This window comes from Phaethon lepturus, unplaced genomic scaffold, assembly GCF_000687285.1.
Source record: "Phaethon lepturus isolate BGI_N335 unplaced genomic scaffold, ASM68728v1 scaffold21735, whole genome shotgun sequence".
NCBI classification, from domain to species: domain Eukaryota; kingdom Metazoa; phylum Chordata; class Aves; order Phaethontiformes; family Phaethontidae; genus Phaethon; species Phaethon lepturus.
Genome location: NW_010542978.1, coordinates 8,229 through 30,390, shown reverse-complemented (window position 1 = coordinate 30,390; position 22,162 = coordinate 8,229). Strand labels below are relative to the sequence as shown.

The window sequence follows — 22,162 nt, the reverse complement described above, 5'->3', positions numbered from 1 at the left end:
TCCATATAGGAGGCCTAAGACAAAAGTAGAAATTAGACAACTTTATAACAAGGTAATCTTATAGAACTGCAACCAACATTCCAGATGTTGTAAGAAAAATAGTTTGCTATTAGTAGAAACGGTAAGAAAAACACCCACAAGTACATATCATTTTCCTGGTTTAATGAAAATCAGTAGGTTAGCAGTTCAGGTGTAGATATACTTGATGTTTTATCTAGGTATTCAGCAGAAAAATGAATCTGTGGGATAGATTCTTATCTGGTAATATATCTGTGTAGCTACCTTAGCAATAATCCCTTAATTCTCTTCTGACATATTTGATTATTGTCTGGTTTTAAATGCATCTGTTTCTAAAGAATGAAAAAGTAATAGCTAAATCCCCTAATACCTGCATCAGCAACTGACACATATATACACATTTATGTATGTGCAAACAGTATGTCATAAGACATTAAGGGTTTTTTTACTTGAAATTATCTGTCTAAAGAGTAGATGGAGTCAGCATATCACAAAATTGTTACTGTGCTTCTGATTTTTTTTAACAAATTAACTGCAGTTAGGATATATCTCTGATTTCCTCGTAATATTCCAGCAATCATATATAATGATCTTATAAGAAGCAAAGAGCCAAAAACGGTAAGTTTTTATTCTGTCCCTGAGATATAGGATGAAATCACATCTGTTTTGAACAACAGAAGAAGGTGCATTCACCCAGATGTCTTTAGGACTGCAAAGAGCCTCCACCTGGAGATCAGTTTCAGATGGACTGGGAGGAGGAGGGGTAGAGGGATACTTGCTGCCTTCAGCATCATTCCCTCAGAGAAAATACTGCTTGGAAACAGTGTGTTCCCAGGGGAGGGGAGGAACAGCTGTGAGTTTGGGAGGTGGAGGAGCAGGAGACAGCATGTGCTGGGGTTATGCTGCAGTAGCACCCGCCTGCATTCCCCACAACTCCCCAGGACCAATGCTGCCTCCACAGGCGCCATCCCAACAGGCAAACCTTGTGGGGGTTCCCAGCACTGGGAAGAGGTACAGGTGTGATCCACTATTAATGTGCATGTTCCCATAACGGCATATACCAGCAAATTGTTTTATTGTATGTGCCAACTTTCAATCTGAATTACTCTCTAAATTCTTGCTTCTGAGTTCATTGGGCTACTTGAAGAACCAAAGTATTCTAGCTTTATATCAAAGTTTCCGGGCTCACACTGAAAAACTGGTTTCCATTACCGGTGGTCATGATTCCTCCTTTGGAGTTAAGGGGATGCAGCAGTTTTGCAGCAGAGTGCCCAAAAGTCCATCTGGGGCTCAGTGCACTCCAGAGAGTTCACCTCAGCTTGAGGGAAAGTGTTTACTGAGCCCTTGTTTGATTTAGCTTATTTGTTTTCTTAAAGAAACAGGCCAAATGAAGGCATCAAAGACTCAAGGAAGTTAACTTCTTCAGAAGGCTTCAGTGCTGGGAAAAAGAATGGTGAGCCTGATGCCAAAAGGCAAAGACAGTTCTTAAAAATAATGGCTTCAGAGAGGTGAGAACCCCTTTTTAAATTATAATTTATTAGCTAGTAACAACTCACTATTATTTGATCATTTCACAGGTATTTTGCACCATGCTCACAATTACATTGTTGAGGCCATAAAATTTGAATTTCCACTTTGAATTCTCTGGAAAATCCTTGCTAAAAATATGAATAGCAAATTGAATATCAAGGAGAATTATCAACAAATTCAAGTCTTATGGACAAAAGGCTTGAAGCTGTGGTTGCTGCCAAGTGATTTCAACAACATACTCAGTGTTGTACAGAGTTATTTCATTACAAAATTCTTAAATATCCTTTTCTGTGCTTTGTGACTGCAAGAACAGAATGATTGTTTTTATCCTGTAGAACGAAAAAAATTGCCTGGCAAGAGGGCCTCAGACACAAGATGCCTCACTTTGTTCGTAATTCAAGAAGCAATAGTTTTGTCAATACATATTATTAAAGAAATTAAAAGTCAGAAAAACTAATCAGTCAAATGAAGCTCATAAACAATACTTGTCTAATTACTTATCTTAATTTATACCACTTAAACAGCAGCAGAGCCTCTCAGCCTCACCTGAGACTGTGTCCCACTGAGCTAGACGCAGCATGTAACCTCAGTAAAGCAGGCCTTCCCTTGGAAAGTTAATAATTTAAATCAATGCAACGTAGATATATTTGGGAGGAGGTCAGAGAGGCAAAAAATGCAGCCATCACCTCCATTTTCCACAGGAGAGGCAGCAGCAGCAGGGTGGCTCTCCCAGAGCTCCCCCAGAGCATTGCAGTGCACTCAGAAGATAAATTCGTACTGTGCTGCTCCAATGACCCAGTCACACGGCTTGAGACTGGAAATGTCTTCAAATCTGAATGCCTTCAAGTTTCCTCCCAGGAGCAATTATGCCTCTAACTCTTAGCAAAAAAAGAAACAACCATAAGTTGCTTGCTATCTGCCAGATGGGCTAAACGAAGCAGTTTCTTCTGTTTCAGTAACACTATGGACTAAAATTGGTCTAAGGACTGGAAGCTTATAATAATCAAATGCCAAAATATGTACGTACCTGTTTTAAAAATGGCTTTTTCACTGGGTAAGCTACAGCCTGTGCCATTCACAGCCATGACCCACACACTGTAGCAGCGATCTGGCTCCAGGTCCTCCAAAATGCAGTGGCTCTCCTTCACCGTCACTCTGTACTCCTCTACCAAAGCTAGGAGGAACACACACACAGAGTATGTCACATGTGTTGCACTGGTACGGCTTACAATCATGTTTCTCAACTAACATGTAAAAAACAGTCAATTAAAAAAATACAGAAAGCATTACTAGCCAAGACCTGCTAGACCATATTTTACTGTGACTCAGTTTTGACAGAAAGTTTCTGATGTGCCTTTGAGTTGAGTGCACTCAAAATCCATTGATAGCAAGGGGAGATTATGGCCCTTAGTCCTATTGAGGACTAGATTTCAAGTTTGGGACATACAATCAGCAGTTATCAACCCTGGTTTCACCCATCTATAACATAACAATTTCTTATAATGGACTTTATGGCTCTCAGCTATAAATTAGCTATTATAAAAAGCCTTTATCATCCTTTAGAATGCACACATACACACACATCCCCCAACATACACACATGCACACATGGATTTGTGCAGAGCCCAGTTGCTTAAAGTGACTTTATGATCAGTTTGAGCTTTTTAATGAATGAGAATTAAATTCTCTTTTCTCAATTTCACATTTAACATTTGAAATATTTTAATGAAATTTTGAAAAAAAATCTTTGTTGACTGGTGGAAATACTGTGGAAATACTGATTGTCTTTTCCTGTCACTTTTTTATTAGGACATATTTACAAAGTATATGCAAGGCCCTAAAAACCTAATGAAGTCCATCCCTTTGGGGTCTCTATCTGCATTTCCCATGAGTACCCATGGGACAGCATTGACACATCCTCTCTGAAGATCAGGCCACTTCATAAAAGGGCACCTCAACAGAGATGTTGCTACTTCTCTGCAAACAACTGCCCTGCACTTTAAAGACCTTGATATTTATCTTACATTTTGGGCAATGAAGGAGCGCAAAAGGAATGGCATCTACCTCATGCTCTCCATCACTGTTACCCATCCTTAATCCTACACATAATGCCTTCACAGCCCTGCTTCTCTCTCCATCCTGAGCCCTCCCCTGCAGCTTGGCCTACCCTCTGCTGACGCCAGACAAGAGCAGAAAAGACTCCTGCTGTCGTACAGGCAAGACATTACACACCCTCCGCATCTTTGCTGGCTTGCAGCTCCTCCATACAGTAGACCTGGAAGCAGTCGATGGCATCCCCGTCATTCACAGTCCAGTAGACAGCAATGGAGGTGCTGGTGGCCGAGTTTGGTTCCTGCGGTACAACAGTCGGTCTCTGTGGGACTGAAAAGAAAGCTTCCTGTTGTTATTCACACTCCTGCATTTTCAGCCAAATTACCTACAGGTTCATGAGGTAACTTGGTTGCTTATTTTCACTCAGGTTGCTTATTTCCACAGAACAAGTACAGCAAGTACATGAAATATGGAATACTGGTGCAGTTTTAGAGCAATAGGTCCTCCTAAACTAGGAACAGAAGAAAGTAATTGCTTGGCATTGGAATCTGTCCATTTCACTCCCAGTCTGGACAAAATAAGATCCAGTCCTAGTACTGATAGCACCTGAACCCAGCTCAAAGTGTGTGCCCACGCCCTGCCCTGCTCTTGGAGTCCTTTCCCATGGGGCAGGACCATCGCGCAGATAAGTCATTGCACGGCTGTTCATTTTCAGCCTCCAGCAGGGAGGCTCCTAGGTGTGCCAGTCCTGGACGTGCAACGTTGCCATACAGCTCCAACGATCCATCTCCTTTTCTGAAGAGACCTGCTCCCTTCAGTCACTGGGAGAGCCCTCCAGCTCTGCGCTCCACTTTGAGGCACATGTGTTGATGAAACCCCAGGAGACTCCTGAAAACTTCAGGACACCTCCTCAGAAAGGCCAGAAGACCCTGGAGCCTAACGCAGGCTCCTTTGGGTGACCGCCTTCTCCATTACATGACGTTGCCTTACAGCACAGGCACCAGAGGAGAGGACACCCTGTGAAGAGGATGCCCATGAAAGCAGAAGCTGAAAGCACTTATGTGTAGCAAACAGCATGGGATAGCTCACTGATGGGGAGAGGGAGCTTGCAGAAGAAGAAAGCCTCCTCCAGAGACAGACATATGTAGCTGATCTAAGAAAGGTGGGCAGGGGAAAGGACCTGCCACACCAGGAAGGGATTCATGCAGCGTGTCAAATCCACTGACACTGACAGCAGCAGGGATGTACTTCAGGCAAAGGAAGGTTTTAACAGCACTGGGGAGCAGGAGGCTCCCTGTAGCCTTGGGTCTACCCCTGCCCAGAGGTGGACACAACTACGTGCTCCTGCCTGGCTTGGCCATTTTCCCCACAGACCCAGTGGACAGAGAATCCTTGGTGTCCAAGTGAACCCAAGCTCTGCCAAAGCATCTGAACCCCATGGGACAACCATGAGCATCCTTCACAAAGAGTGCTTCAAAGATGGCCAAGGCTCCCCAAAATTCATATAAACTTTGTCTCCTGATTGACACAGATCCACCCCTGATGAGATATTGTTCCCCTCTATGATTATGGAAAGAGAAGGAGGGAAAAGAAAGAAGCAAAAAGCCCCAAAAGATGTTCATTGTTAAAGTGATTGCAGGAAATGAAAATACATGGTTCTATTTCTTCACCCAGTAAATTTCCATATTGCATGAATTCTCCTAGAATCTCAGCAGAAAGCTTTTTCTTTTTTTTTAGTCATCTTCACAGTAATGATGATGATCCCCTGTGGCATGAACAAGGCAAATGCAGATGCTGGCTGTTTCTCTATGATTTACACAGAGAGCGACCAGTACAGTAGGATTACGTCTGCTTCACATTGAAAAAAAAAATCTTTCTCATTGCTAAAAACAATCCGCGTTTTGCCTTTTGGCTGCACCTAGAGTTGGTCAATTTAAAAATTGATTGTCTTTAGAAAAAGACTTCCTTTCAGTGGACCTGGTGGGGAAACCAGCTTTTTTTTACGCCGTGAAGTTGCCTAGAAACCACTATTTATGATCACAGAAACTCTACAACTGCAAGATTTATTATTATGCCAACTGTGAACAGAAGCTAGCTTAATGAATGAAACTTCTGAAAAAAAAGTTATAGATCAAAATTCATTTCAATAACATTGAGAAACATTTGATTTCTAATTTTCTTTTGCATAATATGAAATAAACTTTTGAAAGGAAGCAATTTCAAAGCAAGAAGTTGAACTAGTTTCATTAGAAACAGAACATTTATGTGTTATCAAAGTGCTGGTCCCTTTTTAAATGAATTTTTTCAACATAAAAGTTGAAAATTTTCTCATCAGTTCAGTTTTCATTGAAGTGCTGTGGTGTAAGGAAGTTTTTCCTTTATGCTACCTGATCTCCACAGTCCCCACGAGAAAAAATAATAATCCCAAATGTTTTATGGATATCTACCCCTTTCCAACGTAATGAGAAATAACATTTCCTTGGCTTTGTGGGCTTGAGGAATGAGAACAGTTACATTCCTCTGTGACTCTAATGGAAGATTGTTACAATCAGCAAAGGTCCTTGCCTGTATAAAAGTCCAGGACTCATGGCAGGCTTTGAAAATAATAATTTTTCATTTTTTAAATTATTCCTACTCTTCTTGTGGCAGAGCCTGGGTTACAATATGCTCATGGCATGCTTATGCATTTGTTAATGGGCGTGTCTTACATGACAGGAGGAAGAATTTGAGGGAAAAGGGCTTTTCATTAGTGCATATTGAAAATTGAGAAATTGAAGGTGTTTCTGAAGTGGTGAAAATAAAGTTCTGTGAAATTGTTCAGTAAAATACTATACTTTATGAAGCAAAAATATGTGGACTGGAGAAACATGGCAAATTCACATGTATTTCATCAAATGGCTTCAGTCAAAAAAATTCTGACAGTGTCTGACACTTGCCTTCAGTATGTGATAAATGATGTACTCAAGGCGTTCAATTCCAAATAAAGTTTCATGTAGGCATTTACCTCTGTTTTCCTTCAGGAAGGGTGTAATCTTGAAAAAAAAAAATTTGTCTACTGTTCAGCAAAATAAAAATCATAATAGCAATTGAAATACTTGGTAGTGGAAGTAAAGAATGAAAAACAGGTATTTTAGAAAGAGAAAGAGAAGAAAGTATAAAGGATGAGGAGCTTTGAATATGGCTTGCTAGTGGACAGTCATTCATTTCCAGTTTGTCAAAGCAAACTGGTCTGGAGCCATCTGGTGTTCAGCAAACACAGTAGCTAATGCAAATCAAACCAAAAGTGGATCTCAGCATTTTAGGGAAAAACATGTTGGAGTGACTTGTGGGAAAAGGAAATACAGCATGAAAAAATGGTCTGGTGAGGCTGCACCTCGAATACTGTGTTCAGTTTTGGGCCTCTCACTACAAGAAGGACATTGAGGTACTGGAGCGTGTCCAAAGAAGGGCAACGAAGCTGGTGAGGGGTCTGGAGCACAAGTCTTACGAGAAGCGGCTGAGAGAACTGTTGCTCAGTCTGGAGAAGAGGAGGCTGAGGGGAGACCTTATCGTTCTCTACAATTACCTGAAAGGGGGTTGTGGTGAGGTGGGTGTTGGCCTCTTCTCCCAACTAACTAGTGATAGAACGACAGGAAATGGCCTCAAGCTGCGCCAGGGGAGGTTTAGGCTAGACGTTAGGAAAAATTTCTTCACCAAGAGAGTGTTCAAGCATTGGAACAGGCTGGGCAGGGAGGTGGTAGAGTCACCATCACTGGAAGTGTTCAAAAAACGTGTGGATGTGGTGCTTCAGGATAAGGTTTAGGGGGTATGGTGGTGTTGGGTTAATGGTTGGACTTGATCATCTTGAAGGTCTTTTCCAATCTTAATGATTCTGTGATTCTGTGTCTGTCCTCCTGGATGACCTTTCCATTAGGTAGCAGACCAGGAAGAAAGAATGGTTGCAGCCATGGGACTACAAGAGGATGTTTATGGACTAAACCAAGACACACAGCACATTTGCTCCACTGAGTTAACTCTGAGAGTGAGTTACCTGACTTCTTAAAAAAATTACACTGTGATAACATTGCATGCACAAGTGCCTATACAGCTTCACCTGAGAAGCTTTGAATGCTGGTGGGCAAATTCATACAAATCTGAAAAGGAAGTTAAGGACTCAGAGTCATTCTGTTCTTCTAGGTCTAATAAAAGTATTGGTGTGGAGGAGAGAGATGATCTTCCCATAACGACACTGCTGAGTGTGCTCAGCTTTTATTAGACAGCAGGGAGTCTGCGCAAGACAGCATATCTCCAATGTCCCAATAGACACCTGAAAATCCATCCAGAAACAAAGTACCTTAGGGAAATCAGTGTTCTAGTTCCAGTGCTCAGGGACCAAACCTGTGAGAAAGAGGCATCGCTTGAAAAGGTGGAGAGTGACTATGATGATGGTGGTGTGTGCAATGGTGAATGGGAGGTCACAAAGCATGACAGTGAGAGGCAAGGTCCCTAAACAAACCTCCTCTTGAGAAAGAAACACTGGAATTAGACCCTGTTACAAGGGAAATTAATCCACAAATTGGTGCTGACAAACTCTTCACTGACTGCTGTCCAGTTCCAGATTATTTCTATAGGTCTATGTACAGGCAGAGCAGAAAGCCCACACAGGCAAGCTTTTTACAGGACATGAAATATGAGATAGAGATGAATAAACCTCCCCCGTGCAATTTTCACTGCTGCCCTCCAAAGAAGAGGCCGTTTCCAGCTACAGTTAACTACCTTCCCTTCATGTCCTGTGGGGGTTTCAGGTGCCTCTGTTCACTTGGCACAAGCCCAGGAACCTTGGCCATCATCCAGCTCCCTGCTCTCCTCCCCACACCAGTGATGCTGGGGCTGCCCCCTCGGAGAAAGAAAGCTCAAGAGACCCTTTGATTGTCTCTTCTATCCCTGCCTGCAAGGGAACAGCAACTTCTTTAGCCCTGGGGGATTTGCAGATAGAGACCTTCTGCTAGTCTGAGGTACAGATGCCTGAAATAATGCAAGAATCCCCCACTTTAGCACTTTTTACTCTGTTTCTCATCTTAGTGTCCTACTATAAGCCAAACGCTTGTGTACAATTAGACTTCATTTTACGTTCAACTCTGATTGCTAATTACATGGTTTGCAAATTTATACTTCTCAAATAGATTCTGTTTTTAGCTTCCTAAAATTTCCAAAGCATTGACAAAAAGTTAGTTTTTGTAAAGATGACATTCAGAGATTCTTACCAGCCACATGTCTTAAGGAGTGCTGGTTGCTTTGTCCTGGACTGTCCGCATAGTGCTCAAACAGTGAAAAAGCACTGGGCATCTTTTCTAAAGAGAGGGTAGTATCCATTGCAGAAAGTAACCTATTTGGAAGAAAACACATAGCTGTCTGTATAAATCCCTTGTGGTGTCACATAGTTTTCCAAAGGCCAGAAGCAAAGACCATGTGATGTACATTTCTCTAAATATTTCCCATGAACTTGAGAACAGCATGGAAGGAGAAGCTGTCTCCCTGGTTTTGAACATTTAGAGCATACTGCAATTTCAGATCAGGAGCACAGTGAGAGTGCACATGGTCTGTATGAACTTGACCCATGAGAACCTGAGGATTTGAAATTCACAGCAAGATTCCCAAGAGCACAGATGTTCAGACTTAACTAACACAGTGCCTTTAAAGGTTACAAACCTTAGAGCTAAGATACAGCAGCTGACTCCAGAGGTATAATGGGAAGCAGCTGCTTGTGGCAAGCAAAAAAAAAAAAAAGAGAGAAGGAAGATAGATTCCACTTAATTAGCCCATATTTGCTGAGTTCATTATAGGAAAAACCCCAATATATTTTTAATTCTGGGGCAGAAGCAGCTTCAAGGAAATTAAAGTGTTTTTTTTTCAAGGCAACTGAATTTTACCTTTCTCCCCTTCTCTTCTTTCAGTCACTGAAGTAGTTAAATATGTATAATCTTCACAAAGCACAACAAAGATAAAATATACTTTATATAGATAAACATGCATTGTTATACAGACTTGTTCTTAACCTTTTTTAGCAAGTCAGGTATTATCACATTAAAGCAATAACCTAACCCATGCACAAAACAGAATAAACTTTAAGTTTAGTATGTAAGTAAACAAATAAAGACCAAGCATACAGAAAGCCTTGGAGAATTGTTTTGTCCCATAATACCTACTCTATTCTTACACAATAAACTACATGCAGATATGTGGTCAGACTCTCACATTTTGACTTACAACAGGTGAGTCCAAATTTATAGTCCTAATTCTGCAGATTAATAGCGACCAGGAAGGGATGTTTGACACATTCTCTTCAGACCACTCTCCTGGGGTTGTAACTTGACTGCAAACTGGAACCCAGATGTCATTGTTACACCCCACTCCATGTGACCATATGCATCACTTTGATGGCTGAGGCAGCACTGGTAAGGGAACGTTTGAAATGCACTGTGCAATGCCCAGGTCCTTTGGGCAAAGTCAGTGGTGGTGGTGGCATGGGAAAGCAGGTTTGGGGGCTTGCATAGGAGAAGGCTTGCATAGGAGAAGGCTGCAGCCAACCTGTCTGAATGTTTGTAGTTCACCTTGGAAAATTTATTGGGAGAATACGGGCTTATAATCAAACACTTCTCTCATAAAGGATGGGTCTCACCAAAATTACTCCCTTGAGGAAATCACACATGGCAGAGAACCATTTGTGATTTTATGTATTTACTGGGAAGTGAAAGTGGGCCAGGATGCAGCTGTGATAAGGCACCAGCTCTCTGACCCATCCTGAATCAGGCAGTGCTGATGAAGAGGCATGGGAAAACATCAGCCCACAGTCTCCTGGTAAGGTTTTGAAAGCTACTTAATGTCTTTTTTTTTTCTGGAATTGTGTTCAGAAATATAGTCCAACAACTCCAGCCACTTCAGTGACACTTTGCATTATAATCTTTCAGAGACCAGGTAATACAGAATCAGACTAGAGAAAAAAGAACATACCAGCGATGTCTAAGAAATGGAAGCATGGTCAAAATGTTTTTTAGTGTATGTGTGTATAATAATAACTACAAGGAACATCTGTTTAAAAATATCTTTATAGGTATTTAAATTTGAGCTGACATTTTAAAATGCTACTTAACTGATATATTAGAGAACACATGCAAAACATTTCAAAACCAGTCAGTTACAGCAACAAATATAAAACCTCTTCTCTTAATTGCATTATTTGCAAGGTTTATAAAAGTAGCTATGAATATTAGCAGTATGTTTTCAAAGCTTGCAAATACTAAAAGAATGATCCAGCATGCTAGGCCTCATACTCACTACAGTGCACTTAACCCGTATTTCATATACCTTTTATTCAATTCTTTAGATGACTAGAGGAGGAAAAAAAAAAGTATTAACAGTTTTCAAAACCCTGAAAATGTTGAAGAATCACTCCTCTAACAGCCTTGCTACTCTCCACAGACACAAAATACACATGGCTTTATTGACTTGATGTTGTCTGGGACAACATCTCTGCTCATTCACACCAGCAGAGAATTTGGTTACTTAAGAATATTCCACTTCAAAGCTCTGGATCAGCAGCCTATTGGACTGTAAATCTGGTTTTAAGCTCCTGAGGGGACAGTATTCAATATCCACATTTAAAGACTGGAGCACAGTCAAATACTTTCTTAAACCAAGGCTTTTACAGAAACAAATCACCTGCACATTAAGAACAGTTAAATCCAACTTCTGGCTGAAATCTCCTTCAAAACTTTTTATTACTAGAAGCTGGGTGAGATTTGTACTCATGCAGTGAGTTTCTCCCATGCTCCATGAATGTTCAGATAACATTTCCTGGCTCATGGATAGAAAAGTTCCTGATGTCTATCACTAACAGAAAGGGGCAGGGAATCTAATAATTTTCTCACCACAAAAGAATTTCAGATTACAAAGTTAGCTTTTTGCCAACACTGATTCAGTACCTCACAAAGTTCAGGAAAACAAGAAAGATTTTTCATCCATCTCAAAATAGCCAATCTACCACAGTGTTCACATGGGTACAGGATACCAAGACATTGTGCAGCCTGGAGCAGGGGAGAAAGCCAAATAATGCTCCACCACTTCTGTAACTACTGATGTAGTGCCTGGGGGCTTGTTGGGAAAGCTGTTCTATTTTGCATGAATGATCAGTCTTCAGATAGTAATTTGACCTTTTATTTCTTGCATCCCAGGATACTTTCTCTGCAACTTCCAGACTAAATGCTAATTCCATAACAGGAGAAGATTATCGTCCCAGAAATCTCATCCCCTTCAAGACTGCTGATACACTTCTATAAAGAAGAAAGTGCCACAACTCACAGACAAGTCTTGTAGCACAAAAACAATATTGGAGGACCCAGGCCACTAATGATTAACCTGCAAGACCCTCTGAAACTAGCTTACGACTGATGACTGTATGAGCTAGGTAACTCCAGTCATGTAGATTCACAAGGGATGTTTTTTACATCCAGAAAGGACCATTACAGACATGCACCTCGCATGCACATTCCTAAACCTAGACCATTGTCATGGTTTAACCCCTGCCAGCAACTAAGCACCACACAGCTGCTCACTGTTTTTCAGCAGTAAACATTTATCACAGCCTCAGTAATTTGAGTGCATAACTACTGTCTGTGTCTGCTGTTGAAAAACAAACAAACAAACAAACAAACAAACAAAGCACCCACCCCCAACCCAACAACAACTCTGCTTCTGGTTTGGATAATTTTCAATTACACTTTCTTGTTTCACCTTTATTTTTCAAACAGTAATGTACTTTTTACTCTAACATTTCTTACTACTCAGTGGATAATTAATTCTAGATAAATTATCAAACTGTCTTTTAGACTTCTCTTCACAAAACAAAACAGAACCATTTTAATGGTATAAGGCATGTTTTCATCCTATGCATCATCTTTGCAATTTTCTCTGAGCATTCACATGACAAAAGCAAATGATCTAGCAGTTTCGGAGTGGAAAATCTGAACTTGCAGGATTTAGTTATCTTAAAAAAGGAAGGTAAATAACTCATTCTCAGCCTAAGTACAGTATAAGTGCTTCCCTAACTGATATCATAAAAGCTTCAGCATGAAAGCCATTTTTACTTACATTTAGGAAAACAAATCCATCAAGTTCTTCTATTTCTTTTACTGTTGTTTCCAAAGTTTCCTTTGCTGAATCAACAGTTTGCTGGAAGTTAACCATTTGCTCATACAGGTACTCCATTTTCATCTTCTTCACTTCCTCAAAGTTCTCCGACTTCTCATCATATTGTGCCACCACTTTCTTAAGCATCTCTTCATTCTGCTTTTCCAATAACTCTGCATTTTTCTTACAGTTTTCCTGCAAAATAAGAACAGATGCAAATTGATCTGTAGAATAAAATTACAACATTTAACGAATACACAGAAATTCTCAATTACCCATACAGGAACCATCCACCAGACTCCTTCTGGCATCCTGACAGTAAGAGAATTTTATTTCTGTAAGCAAGCTCATCTGGGAGAAATAACACTAGAGAAATATGTTAAAAACAATGGCAAGGGTTTTTTTTACTGTTAGTGTTTAAAATTAAACTTCTATATTCACGCATTGAGACAGGAAGTCTGACTACAAAGTAGCTAAAAATCATACTTTCAACTGAAACTAATAGAAGGCTATTAACCTTAACTAAGGCTTAAGAACTTGGGCATTACAAACTGAAGACATTGGGCAACTCATATAGATGGTTCATACAGGATTCTAACTAAAGACACAAACAGTGTGAGTCTTTATAAGCATAACAAAATTAAGGGAATTTTCTCCTCCAGTGGCTGACAGTCATATATTTAACTTTGCAATAATATGCAAAAAAAAGCAATCTTTTCCTTCCCTTAAAGTTAATACCTTCCAGTGGGAGACGTCAGTTTGAGGACTGGTGAAACAGCCCATTTTAGTGGAAGTAATGACATTGTAAAACAAGGCAAGCATATCTTAGAAGTCATTTTGTTGAGGGAAAGGAAGCTAGTGTGATAAAACACTGGACTTACCTCAACAGAGTTAAATAACAATTCAATATCACTCACAAACTCTTCAATCTTCATTGACTTTTCTTCCACTGCTATTAGCAATTCACTTAACTGATCCTGAAATTTAAAATGTTTCAGTAATGTAGGCATGTTATTTTATACATCTTTTACACACAACCTATTTTAGGTGAATATTTTCATTTTGCCATGAGCCACAATTGGAACAAATGCTAAATTAAGTTCAAGTATCACCCTGGCTACAAAGACAAGGACAGAAATAGCAACTGGAACAGACACAATACTGTTTACAAACCAAAAATGGTGAGCTCAGTTTGACAAGGGGCTGAGTGTCTAAACAAATTGTTGAATGTTATGAATTCCAGTGCAGCTTTTCTAGAGACTGAGGGTACTTAGAACCTCATGAGGTTCTTTAAGAGGTCACAGGAATAAGCCCATAAAAAGGAAGATAACACAGGCAATTATGAGGCTAATAGATTATGCAGTGTCATTTTTTTTTAATTAGAATGTTAAAGATATTTCCTATAAGCTAGAATTAATCAACATCACTGATTGAATTAGATGTGGAAACAAAAGTAGTCCAAGGGACAACAGGCATCAGAGATGAACCAGAAATTTTTCTTAGTCCTTCTTGACCTTTTGTGAAAGCAAGCTGGCCATTTGCCCAGGTGCAATTTATAATTTATAAAAATACTTAGTTTTAATTAGCTGGAAAATCTAAAAGGAAGGTTAACTTCCTTTGGTAACAGCTTTCTATTATGGCAAACTTTTATAGCTAGATCTATTGAAAACTAGCATATAACTTTATATTAATTATAAATGTCACATTGTACTGTACAATTGAAAGCTCACTTAATAAATATTTAGGGCCCAATCGCCAAGATTTGGAGGCAAACTTCTGTTTGTCAAGATAACCTATAAAACCTGACAGATGCCATCTGTAGCTCACTTCATTTACTGTGAAGTTTTTCCTACAATTAAAATTCAGGCAACAAGCATTTTGCTATCTTAATGTTTTCTCAGTAATTATACAGAAGTAACAAGAAACATAGAAATGCCATCTCAGAGTAACCTGAGTGCTAAGCACTAGAAATCATGTGAAGCCAAACGTATGTTGTGGCCACATTTAATATCGGCTTCATGTCTGTGCTCCACAGCCAGGGAGTGATATCATGGGATGTTTATTTGCAGCTTAACTTGACTCACTGCAATGCAGGTACATTTGAAGTATGGCTGGGGTCTATGACTTTATTACTGACTTAGTGGTGGCTAATTATCACTTCTAAGTCAAACATGAATGCTCATATATAAAAAGCAACTCCACTGTCAAACATCAGCGCACCATGGAGATAGTTTGTAAATACTGATATTTGAAACTGCCACACTGAGTCCTCCTACTTTTAATTTCTCTTTTTTGCATATGAATTAACATAATGCTGTGGTTTAACTCCAACCAGCAACTAAGCCCCACGCAGCCACTCGCTCACTGTCCCCAAGTGGGATGGGGAAAGAATTGGAAAAATCAGAAAGCTCATGGGTTGAGATAAAGACAGTTTAACAGGTAAAGCAAAAGCTGCACACACAAGCAAAGCAAAACAAGGGATTTATTCCCCACTCCCCATGGGCAGGCAGGTGTTCAGCCATCTCCAGGGAAGCAGGGCTGCATCACACATAACGGTTACTTGGGAAGACAAATGCCATCAGCCAGAACATCCCCCCCACTTCCTCCTTCTTCCTCCAGCTTTGCATACTGAGCATGTCGTCCTATGATATGGAATACCCCTTTGGCCAGCCTGGGTCAGCTGTCCTGGCTGTGCCTCCTCCCAGCTTCCCAGGCACTCCAAGCCTTCTCGCTGGCAGCCCAGCATGAGAAGCTGGACTGTCCTTGACTGCTTAGCAACAACTGAAAACATTAGCGCATTATCAACATTATTTTCATCCCAAATCCAAAACATAGCCTCATACTAGTTTCTATGAAGAAAATTAACTCTATCCCAGCTGAAATCAGGACACATAAAGATAATGTAAATACCATCAAAGTCCTTCTGGAATTTTAATGAAATTACACAAAATTTGTCAACTGAACATGTGCCAGGAAAGGCACCTCACCCTTCTGATACTGGGATGAGATTAAACAGCTGGTAACCAAGACAGGAACATCTGTATACTTGTACATGAACAAATCTGACATGGGAAAAGTGAGACATCACATGCATGCTGCTTTTACAAGCAGAACTGCAATTTAATGAAGAATAGCTTCCACAGAAACAAAAGCATTTTCACTAGTATTGATAGCAAAGGACTGGGCTACTGAAATGGAGGCCATCTTTACCTATCTTTTAGAGTGGTACAGCTTAGAGATAGTGGGAAGAAGTACGACTTGCTAAACTCATACTGGCACTACAGCACACTATGGACACAGATGAACATGAACTGAACAGAAAACGAGGATGGAGTTTCAACAAAACTGTGTAAACTGTAAACTGTGTAACTCGTCTAACATCTCCAAGTAACCAACACATGTAACTGGGATGGGGAACATTTTGTGATGATACTGGTCCCCACATATGGAGGATTCTGTACCTTGCCAAGTAAAATGAGTTGCTGTTACTTAAATGTTCTTTTCATAGGAACAACACTCTTCCCATTTCTCCTCCTACACATACAAACCAGAACAAACTTACACAGGTGAGAAAACTAAAAGATGGGAAGTCTGATAATAGCTACATATAAACAAGGTCATTCTAACTTCTGAAAAAATAAAAACATCAGCTTAGCAAATCTAGGACTCTAGAGACTACCTTAGTAAGCTAGTCTCCCTTCAAGACCTCCCACAGGTGTTTAGGAATAGTTTTTGTTTTGTAGATACTGTGACTTAGCCTCTGGACTGCTCTCTGAAGCCTGACAGCACAGCAGGTCTGGAGAAATTAGTAACTCCTTCTCTCACCCAGATTAATTCTTACCTTCATCTTGGTTGCAGCATCATCTAGTGTGGTGACTTCATGGTCTTTATGTTCTCCAAAAAGCTTGTCAATAGCAGATATCGGGCATTTGCAGTGGTAACAATATGTGTCTGCTTGCACTTTCTTCGGTTCTCTTTGTGGGCTCTCAACTTGAGGAATATTTGTTGCTGATTTTTCAGGATACATCACCACAAAACCTGAATCTTCAAGCTCAACAGGTGTGCTTTGTTCTGGCTCATTAATAAATTCATAACTATCACCAGCATGCTCAAAAGAGTCCCTATCTTCAAATAATAGCTCCTCGTGTGTGAATTGAGATGATATTTCATCTTGCAAAAGTTCTTCTTGTGTAATCACATCATAATCCATTGACTCAGCAAGATCTTCATAAACCTCAGGATGCTGCTCTTGTCTTTGCAAGTCTGGCTTCTCTGTTTGCTGAATGGTAGGGACACAGGAAAGATCTTCCTGAGTATATTGATCATCTTCATTGTCTTCAACAGGACTCCTGACATATGGAACACATTTTTCCATTTGAGGAACTGCTGTTATGTCATGCTGTTCTTCCTGCTTATTACCACCTTCTGGATATACAGCTCCCTGATAATCCACTGGTTGACTATATGTCTGATGACTTGATTCCTCTGGCAACTCCTCAGTCGTTTCTACAGGTACATTTTCTTCTTCTCTTTGTTCAGTGGTATCACTTCTTGCACCTGAAAGAACTACTTTGCTTCCAAAAGGAATAGCATGCATTGGTTTACAAATTGTTGCTTGAATGTCACTGTCAACCTGGAATTTCTCTCTCTCCACAACACTCTTTTCTGTCAGAACCTCAGTTCTGACACATTGAACATCACCAGACACCTGCTTGTCTTTGTCCTCTGAACTCTGAACTGAAATTCCTCCACTAAAGGATTCATCCTCTGGTATCTGATCCTTTTGAGGCCCTATGGCCTTACTTGGAATTTCATCTTTAAGAATGTATTTTTCAAAATATATTCCTGTTCCATCATCTGTGTCTGAATTTCTACTAGGGAAAGATGCATTAGAATTACCACTTTCCTCATCAGATGGAGTCTCATCTTTTGTCTTTTCTCCTACTGCTTCTGCATAGAGGTCCTTGTATAAAAATGACAGAGCAGGTGGCTCCTCTAGAAGCTCTGGATTAACTGCGGCAACAGTGGTAGGGAACAACAGAGATCGTTCTAGCACTCCTTCTTCTGAATCAAAGAGTGGGGTCCCTGGTGACTTCCGTTCATCTTCTACATTTGTAACCTTTTTACTGCTAATATCAATAGATTTCTGCAGAGGTAAAGGTTTTGGAGCATCTGCATAGGACTGCATTTTGCTTTCTCCCTTCACAGTACCATAAAAGACTTCATCCAGATCCTCAAGTAAGGAAAACTCCTCTTCCAAAGTATCTGCCTCAGTGCTTTCTTTAAAAGATGTGCCTTCTTCCACAGGTTCATTGGGATCTTCTGTCACAGGAAACAATGAACTTGGTCTTTCAAAATGTGGTTTAATTGGGGATTTGTCATCAATCAATGTATATTTTTCAAAATAATCCACATCAGCCATACCATTATTAGGATCCAACATTGCATTATTATTGTTTTCTGGCAACATGGGATTTTCTTGTTGTGTTTCTCTAGTTTCCTCAACATCATCATTTTTTACCAATTCTTTTAGTTCATGGCTTGCAGGCTTTCCCAATACTGAGCTTTCTGAAATTTCTGTAGTTGTTCCAGAAGATAGGGCTGTATGGCCATCATCAGCTAATCTTCTTTTAAATGAAGGATTTGTTTCCAAGTATTCTAATCTATCTGGCATGTGTTTACTTTCTTCTTGATCAACAGAAGAAATATGTGTTGGAGCATGAATATTTAGTATTTCATAACCTTCTGAAATTATATTGAATAGATCTTTTTGTTCAGTAGGCTCTGGAGCATGCTGACTGTCTCTTACAGCACTCATACGTTCCATTTCTTCCTCTTCTCCTCTCAGGTAATGTTCTTTAGACACTTTGTCTAGCTCTGGATGTTGCATTGCTTCCATTTTTGTAGGGTTTCCAGTGCTAGTTTCATGCTCTGGAACTTTGTCTGGACCTGGAATATCTCCTCCCAGAGACGGTGCACTGTGACTAGTGTCCGAGGACACTGTGTGGGAAATTTCACTTGACATTGAATCAGAAACTCTAAACACATCTCCTTTATTCTTTGTAGCACTATGGACTGTAAGTTCTGTGCAACTTCCAGCTGGGAATTGTTTTGATCCAAAATCAGAAGCTTCATTTGGAGAAAGTCGAATTCCTTGCCTGTCTACTTCTGTAGCTCTTATTGGACTAATTGAGCGAGCTTTCACCTCTTCTGCCAGCCAGCTAGCTAGCGCAAAAGATGGAATATCTGGATTCTGCTTTTCATCAAAACTAGAGCTAACAGACTTCATCTCTGCTGAAAAAAGGCTGCCTTGTTCACCAGAATAATGCTGAGGTTTTTGTGTCACAGTTTCATAAACAAGATCTGATGAAACAGCTCCTAGATGCTCTAAGGAGGTATGCTTTCGGTCTGCAAAATGCGGTTGCACATCATGTCTATCCTCTCCTTCAGTATAAATACCTGAATCTATGTTAGAATGCTTTCCAAGCATGCCTACTACATCTGATAAAGATGATGGAATATTTTGTTTCTCTTCATCATCAGTAAAAGCCATTGATATTGACTTTTCAGGTAATGTACGAAAAGGTACAAATGAATCTGATGACACTAGTTGCAGGTTTGATAGAACAGTCACCTTTGAATCTGTGGTCGCTGACCTTGGCACTGTCTGCACATCAGGTTGCATTTCTTGCTTATCCTGCTCAGTAGAAAATTTGGGAGGACTTCTTAGCTGCTCTGATGACAAATATTTCGCATCCAACAAATGATCTTGAGATTCTTGCTCGTCTTTGTCTTGTGTGTGCATTAGAGACATACTCTCCAACTGCACTGTCCTCAAGCTTGCTATTTTAGGTGAAGAGAGATGAATTTTTTGCAATTCTTTTTTATCATGTGGTGGAATTACGTGTTTACACTCTGATAGTGCAGACCGGGGAATAAGTGGCTGCATGCTTTGCTTTGCTTGTTCAGCAAGGGACCGTGTGGGAACCAAATACTCAGAGGCTGGTTCTGAATAAGGTGGGATTTCTTGCTGACATGTTTCATCAGCTGAATAAAGTAAAACTGAAGGTTCAGACTCCAGTTTTGAAGGTACAGTTAAATAATCTTGACTTTCTAGAGTTTCTGCTTTATCTGTAGAATAAGATAAATTTAATTGATCAGATTCTAATTGTGTAGTTGCATGGAAGTAATGTGGAGTCTGTTCTCTCTCTGTTTCAGGTAAAGGTACATGTTCATCCTCTGACTGTGCAGCCACAGGCAAATGTAGATGAATTTTTGTATTCTCTGCATCTTTTCTTCCAAAGAAGAAACCTGACTCAGGCTGCGTTGTTTCTGACTGCTCTGTTTTACAGTGGGTGTAAGATAAATCTAAGTGCTTGGGGGACAGGCCTCCAGTTACAAGTGAAGACTTTGGACTTCCTTCTGGCTTTGTTTCAGAGACAGGATGTGAAACACCCAAAGGTATAGACACTGTTTGTTCAGTATGAGATGAATATGGTTGAATTTTTTGGCTCTCTGTTTCCTCAGTGGAAAAGGATAAATCTTGCTGTTCAGTGTCCAACTGAGCAGTTAGAAATGAAGTAGCCCCAGTGCCTCGCTTCTCCACATGTCCTGCTCTCAGTGGGGCCATTTCATGCTTTTCTGCTTTTTCAGTAGGACTTAATAAATCTGATTGTTCAAAGTCCAGTCGTGCAGTTCCCTGCTCCTTGGTCCTGCCAAAACTATATGATATAGAAGTTGTTTCTGGTTGCTCTGTTTCAACAACAGAGAACTGCAGATTAATGCACTGCAGTTCAGGTTGGGATCCATCCCGCCGCTCTGTTTCACCCATGAAATATGATGTCTCTGGATGCTCCAGCTGGGCAGTCTGTGGTTGCTCTACTTTGCCATAAGAGTACAATAAATCTGGTGGTTTCATTCCATGAGTCTCTGCTTTGCCAAGAGAAGATGACAAATCTGGCTGGTTTGATTTTAGTTCTGTTTGCAAATGCTCTGCTTTTTCTGTGGAATATGAAAAATCAGAAGGCATGAACCCTGCTTGTGCACTTTCCTGGTCTTTTGTCTTGCCAAGCAAATGTGATAAACCTGGTTGCATTAAGTCAATCTGTGAAGCTGGTTTCTGCTTTTCTTCACCAAGGGAGTGCAAAAAGCCAGGCTGGGACATTCCCTTTTCCTCTAGTTTGCCGAGCTCTGGCTGTTGCAGTACTTCTTGAGCAGGCTGTGAGTGCTCTGATTTGCCAGCTCGATAGAATAAATCCATTTCTTCCACCTCTGGTTGTTCAATTTCATGGTGCTCTTGTCGACAAGTAGAATATGACAAACCTGGATAGTTTGATTTCTGATGTGTAGTTTCATCTTCTATTTCTCTAACAGGATGTGATAACTGCGGATGTTGCAACTCTGGCAATACGATTTCTTGCTCCCTTTTGCCAGAAGAATACAACAAACCTGTATGTTGCAGTTCACCTTGCACTGTTTGCACTTCATCTGTTTTATCAAGGGCACATATTAAACCTTGTTGCCCTAGGTCCATTTGCATTGCTTCTTGTGATGCTGTTTTGCAAATGGAAAATGATAAAAGTTCCTGCTCTGGATGTTGCATTCCTTGTTGCTCTGTTTTTCCAAAGGGATGGGGTGTTACAGGCTGCTCTGATTTCTGTTGTGTAGCTGGTGGCTGCTCTACTTTGCCACTAGAATATGACAAATCTGGATGCTCAACCTCTGGTTGTGCTGTTCCTCGCCGTTCTGTTTTGCCAATGAAATGCAGCAAGTCCTGGTGTTCTGCTTCTACTTGCAGAGTTTGTGGTTGCTCTGTCTTCCCAGGGCAAGATGATAAACCTGGTTGTCCTGACCGAAGTTGTGTGGTTTTTTGTTGCTGTGTTTTATCAGTGGAATATGATAAATCTGAATGCTCCAACTCTTGTTTTGCTGTTTCTTGTCGCTCTTTTTTGCCAGAGGAATACAAGAATTCCAGGAATTCCCCTTCCAGTGGCGGCCTATTTGGTTGCTCTGCTATGCCACAAGAACGTGAAAGCACGGGCTGTTCCAATTTCAGTTGTACTGTTTCCTCTGGGTGTAATGTATAGCATCCCCTCTCCTGTTTGACCTCCAGGTGTGCACTTTGTTTTTCTTCACTAACAGAAGAGGACAAATCAGGGTGCAGTACTTTGCCCATGGCATCTGAGGTATCTGGAAGTTCAGACTCCAGTGGGGCAGCCCAAGGCTTTGTTTTGACAAAAGAATGCAACAAACTGTGTTCTTTCAGCTCTGGCTGTGTTGTTTTATGAGGTTCTGATGTGTCAACAGAGAATGACAAATCCGCATATTCTGATTTTGCTTTGGAATTTTGCGGTTCTCCTTTTTTCTCCATAGACCACTGCAGCTCAGGGTGTTCTGC

The 22,162-nt window shown here is 40.5% G+C and overlaps 1 protein-coding gene across 1 annotated transcript in view; it reads right to left on the bottom strand.

Moving 5' to 3' along the window:
• The window catches only part of CMYA5 (cardiomyopathy associated 5), a gene marked incomplete at both ends in the record, with an annotated part of 29,353 nt that overhangs the window by 945 nt on the left and 6,246 nt on the right, over positions 1-22,162 (bottom strand). Inside the window, 7 exons of the mRNA XM_010288226.1 lie at positions 2,576-2,722; positions 3,781-3,930; positions 8,844-8,965; positions 10,945-10,967; positions 12,727-12,960; positions 13,647-13,742; positions 16,607-22,158. Of these exons, the coding sequence (XP_010286528.1) occupies positions 2,576-2,722; positions 3,781-3,930; positions 8,844-8,965; positions 10,945-10,967; positions 12,727-12,960; positions 13,647-13,742; positions 16,607-22,158 (6,324 nt within the window). The remainder of the gene's footprint in view (positions 1-2,575; positions 2,723-3,780; positions 3,931-8,843; positions 8,966-10,944; positions 10,968-12,726; positions 12,961-13,646; positions 13,743-16,606; positions 22,159-22,162) is intronic.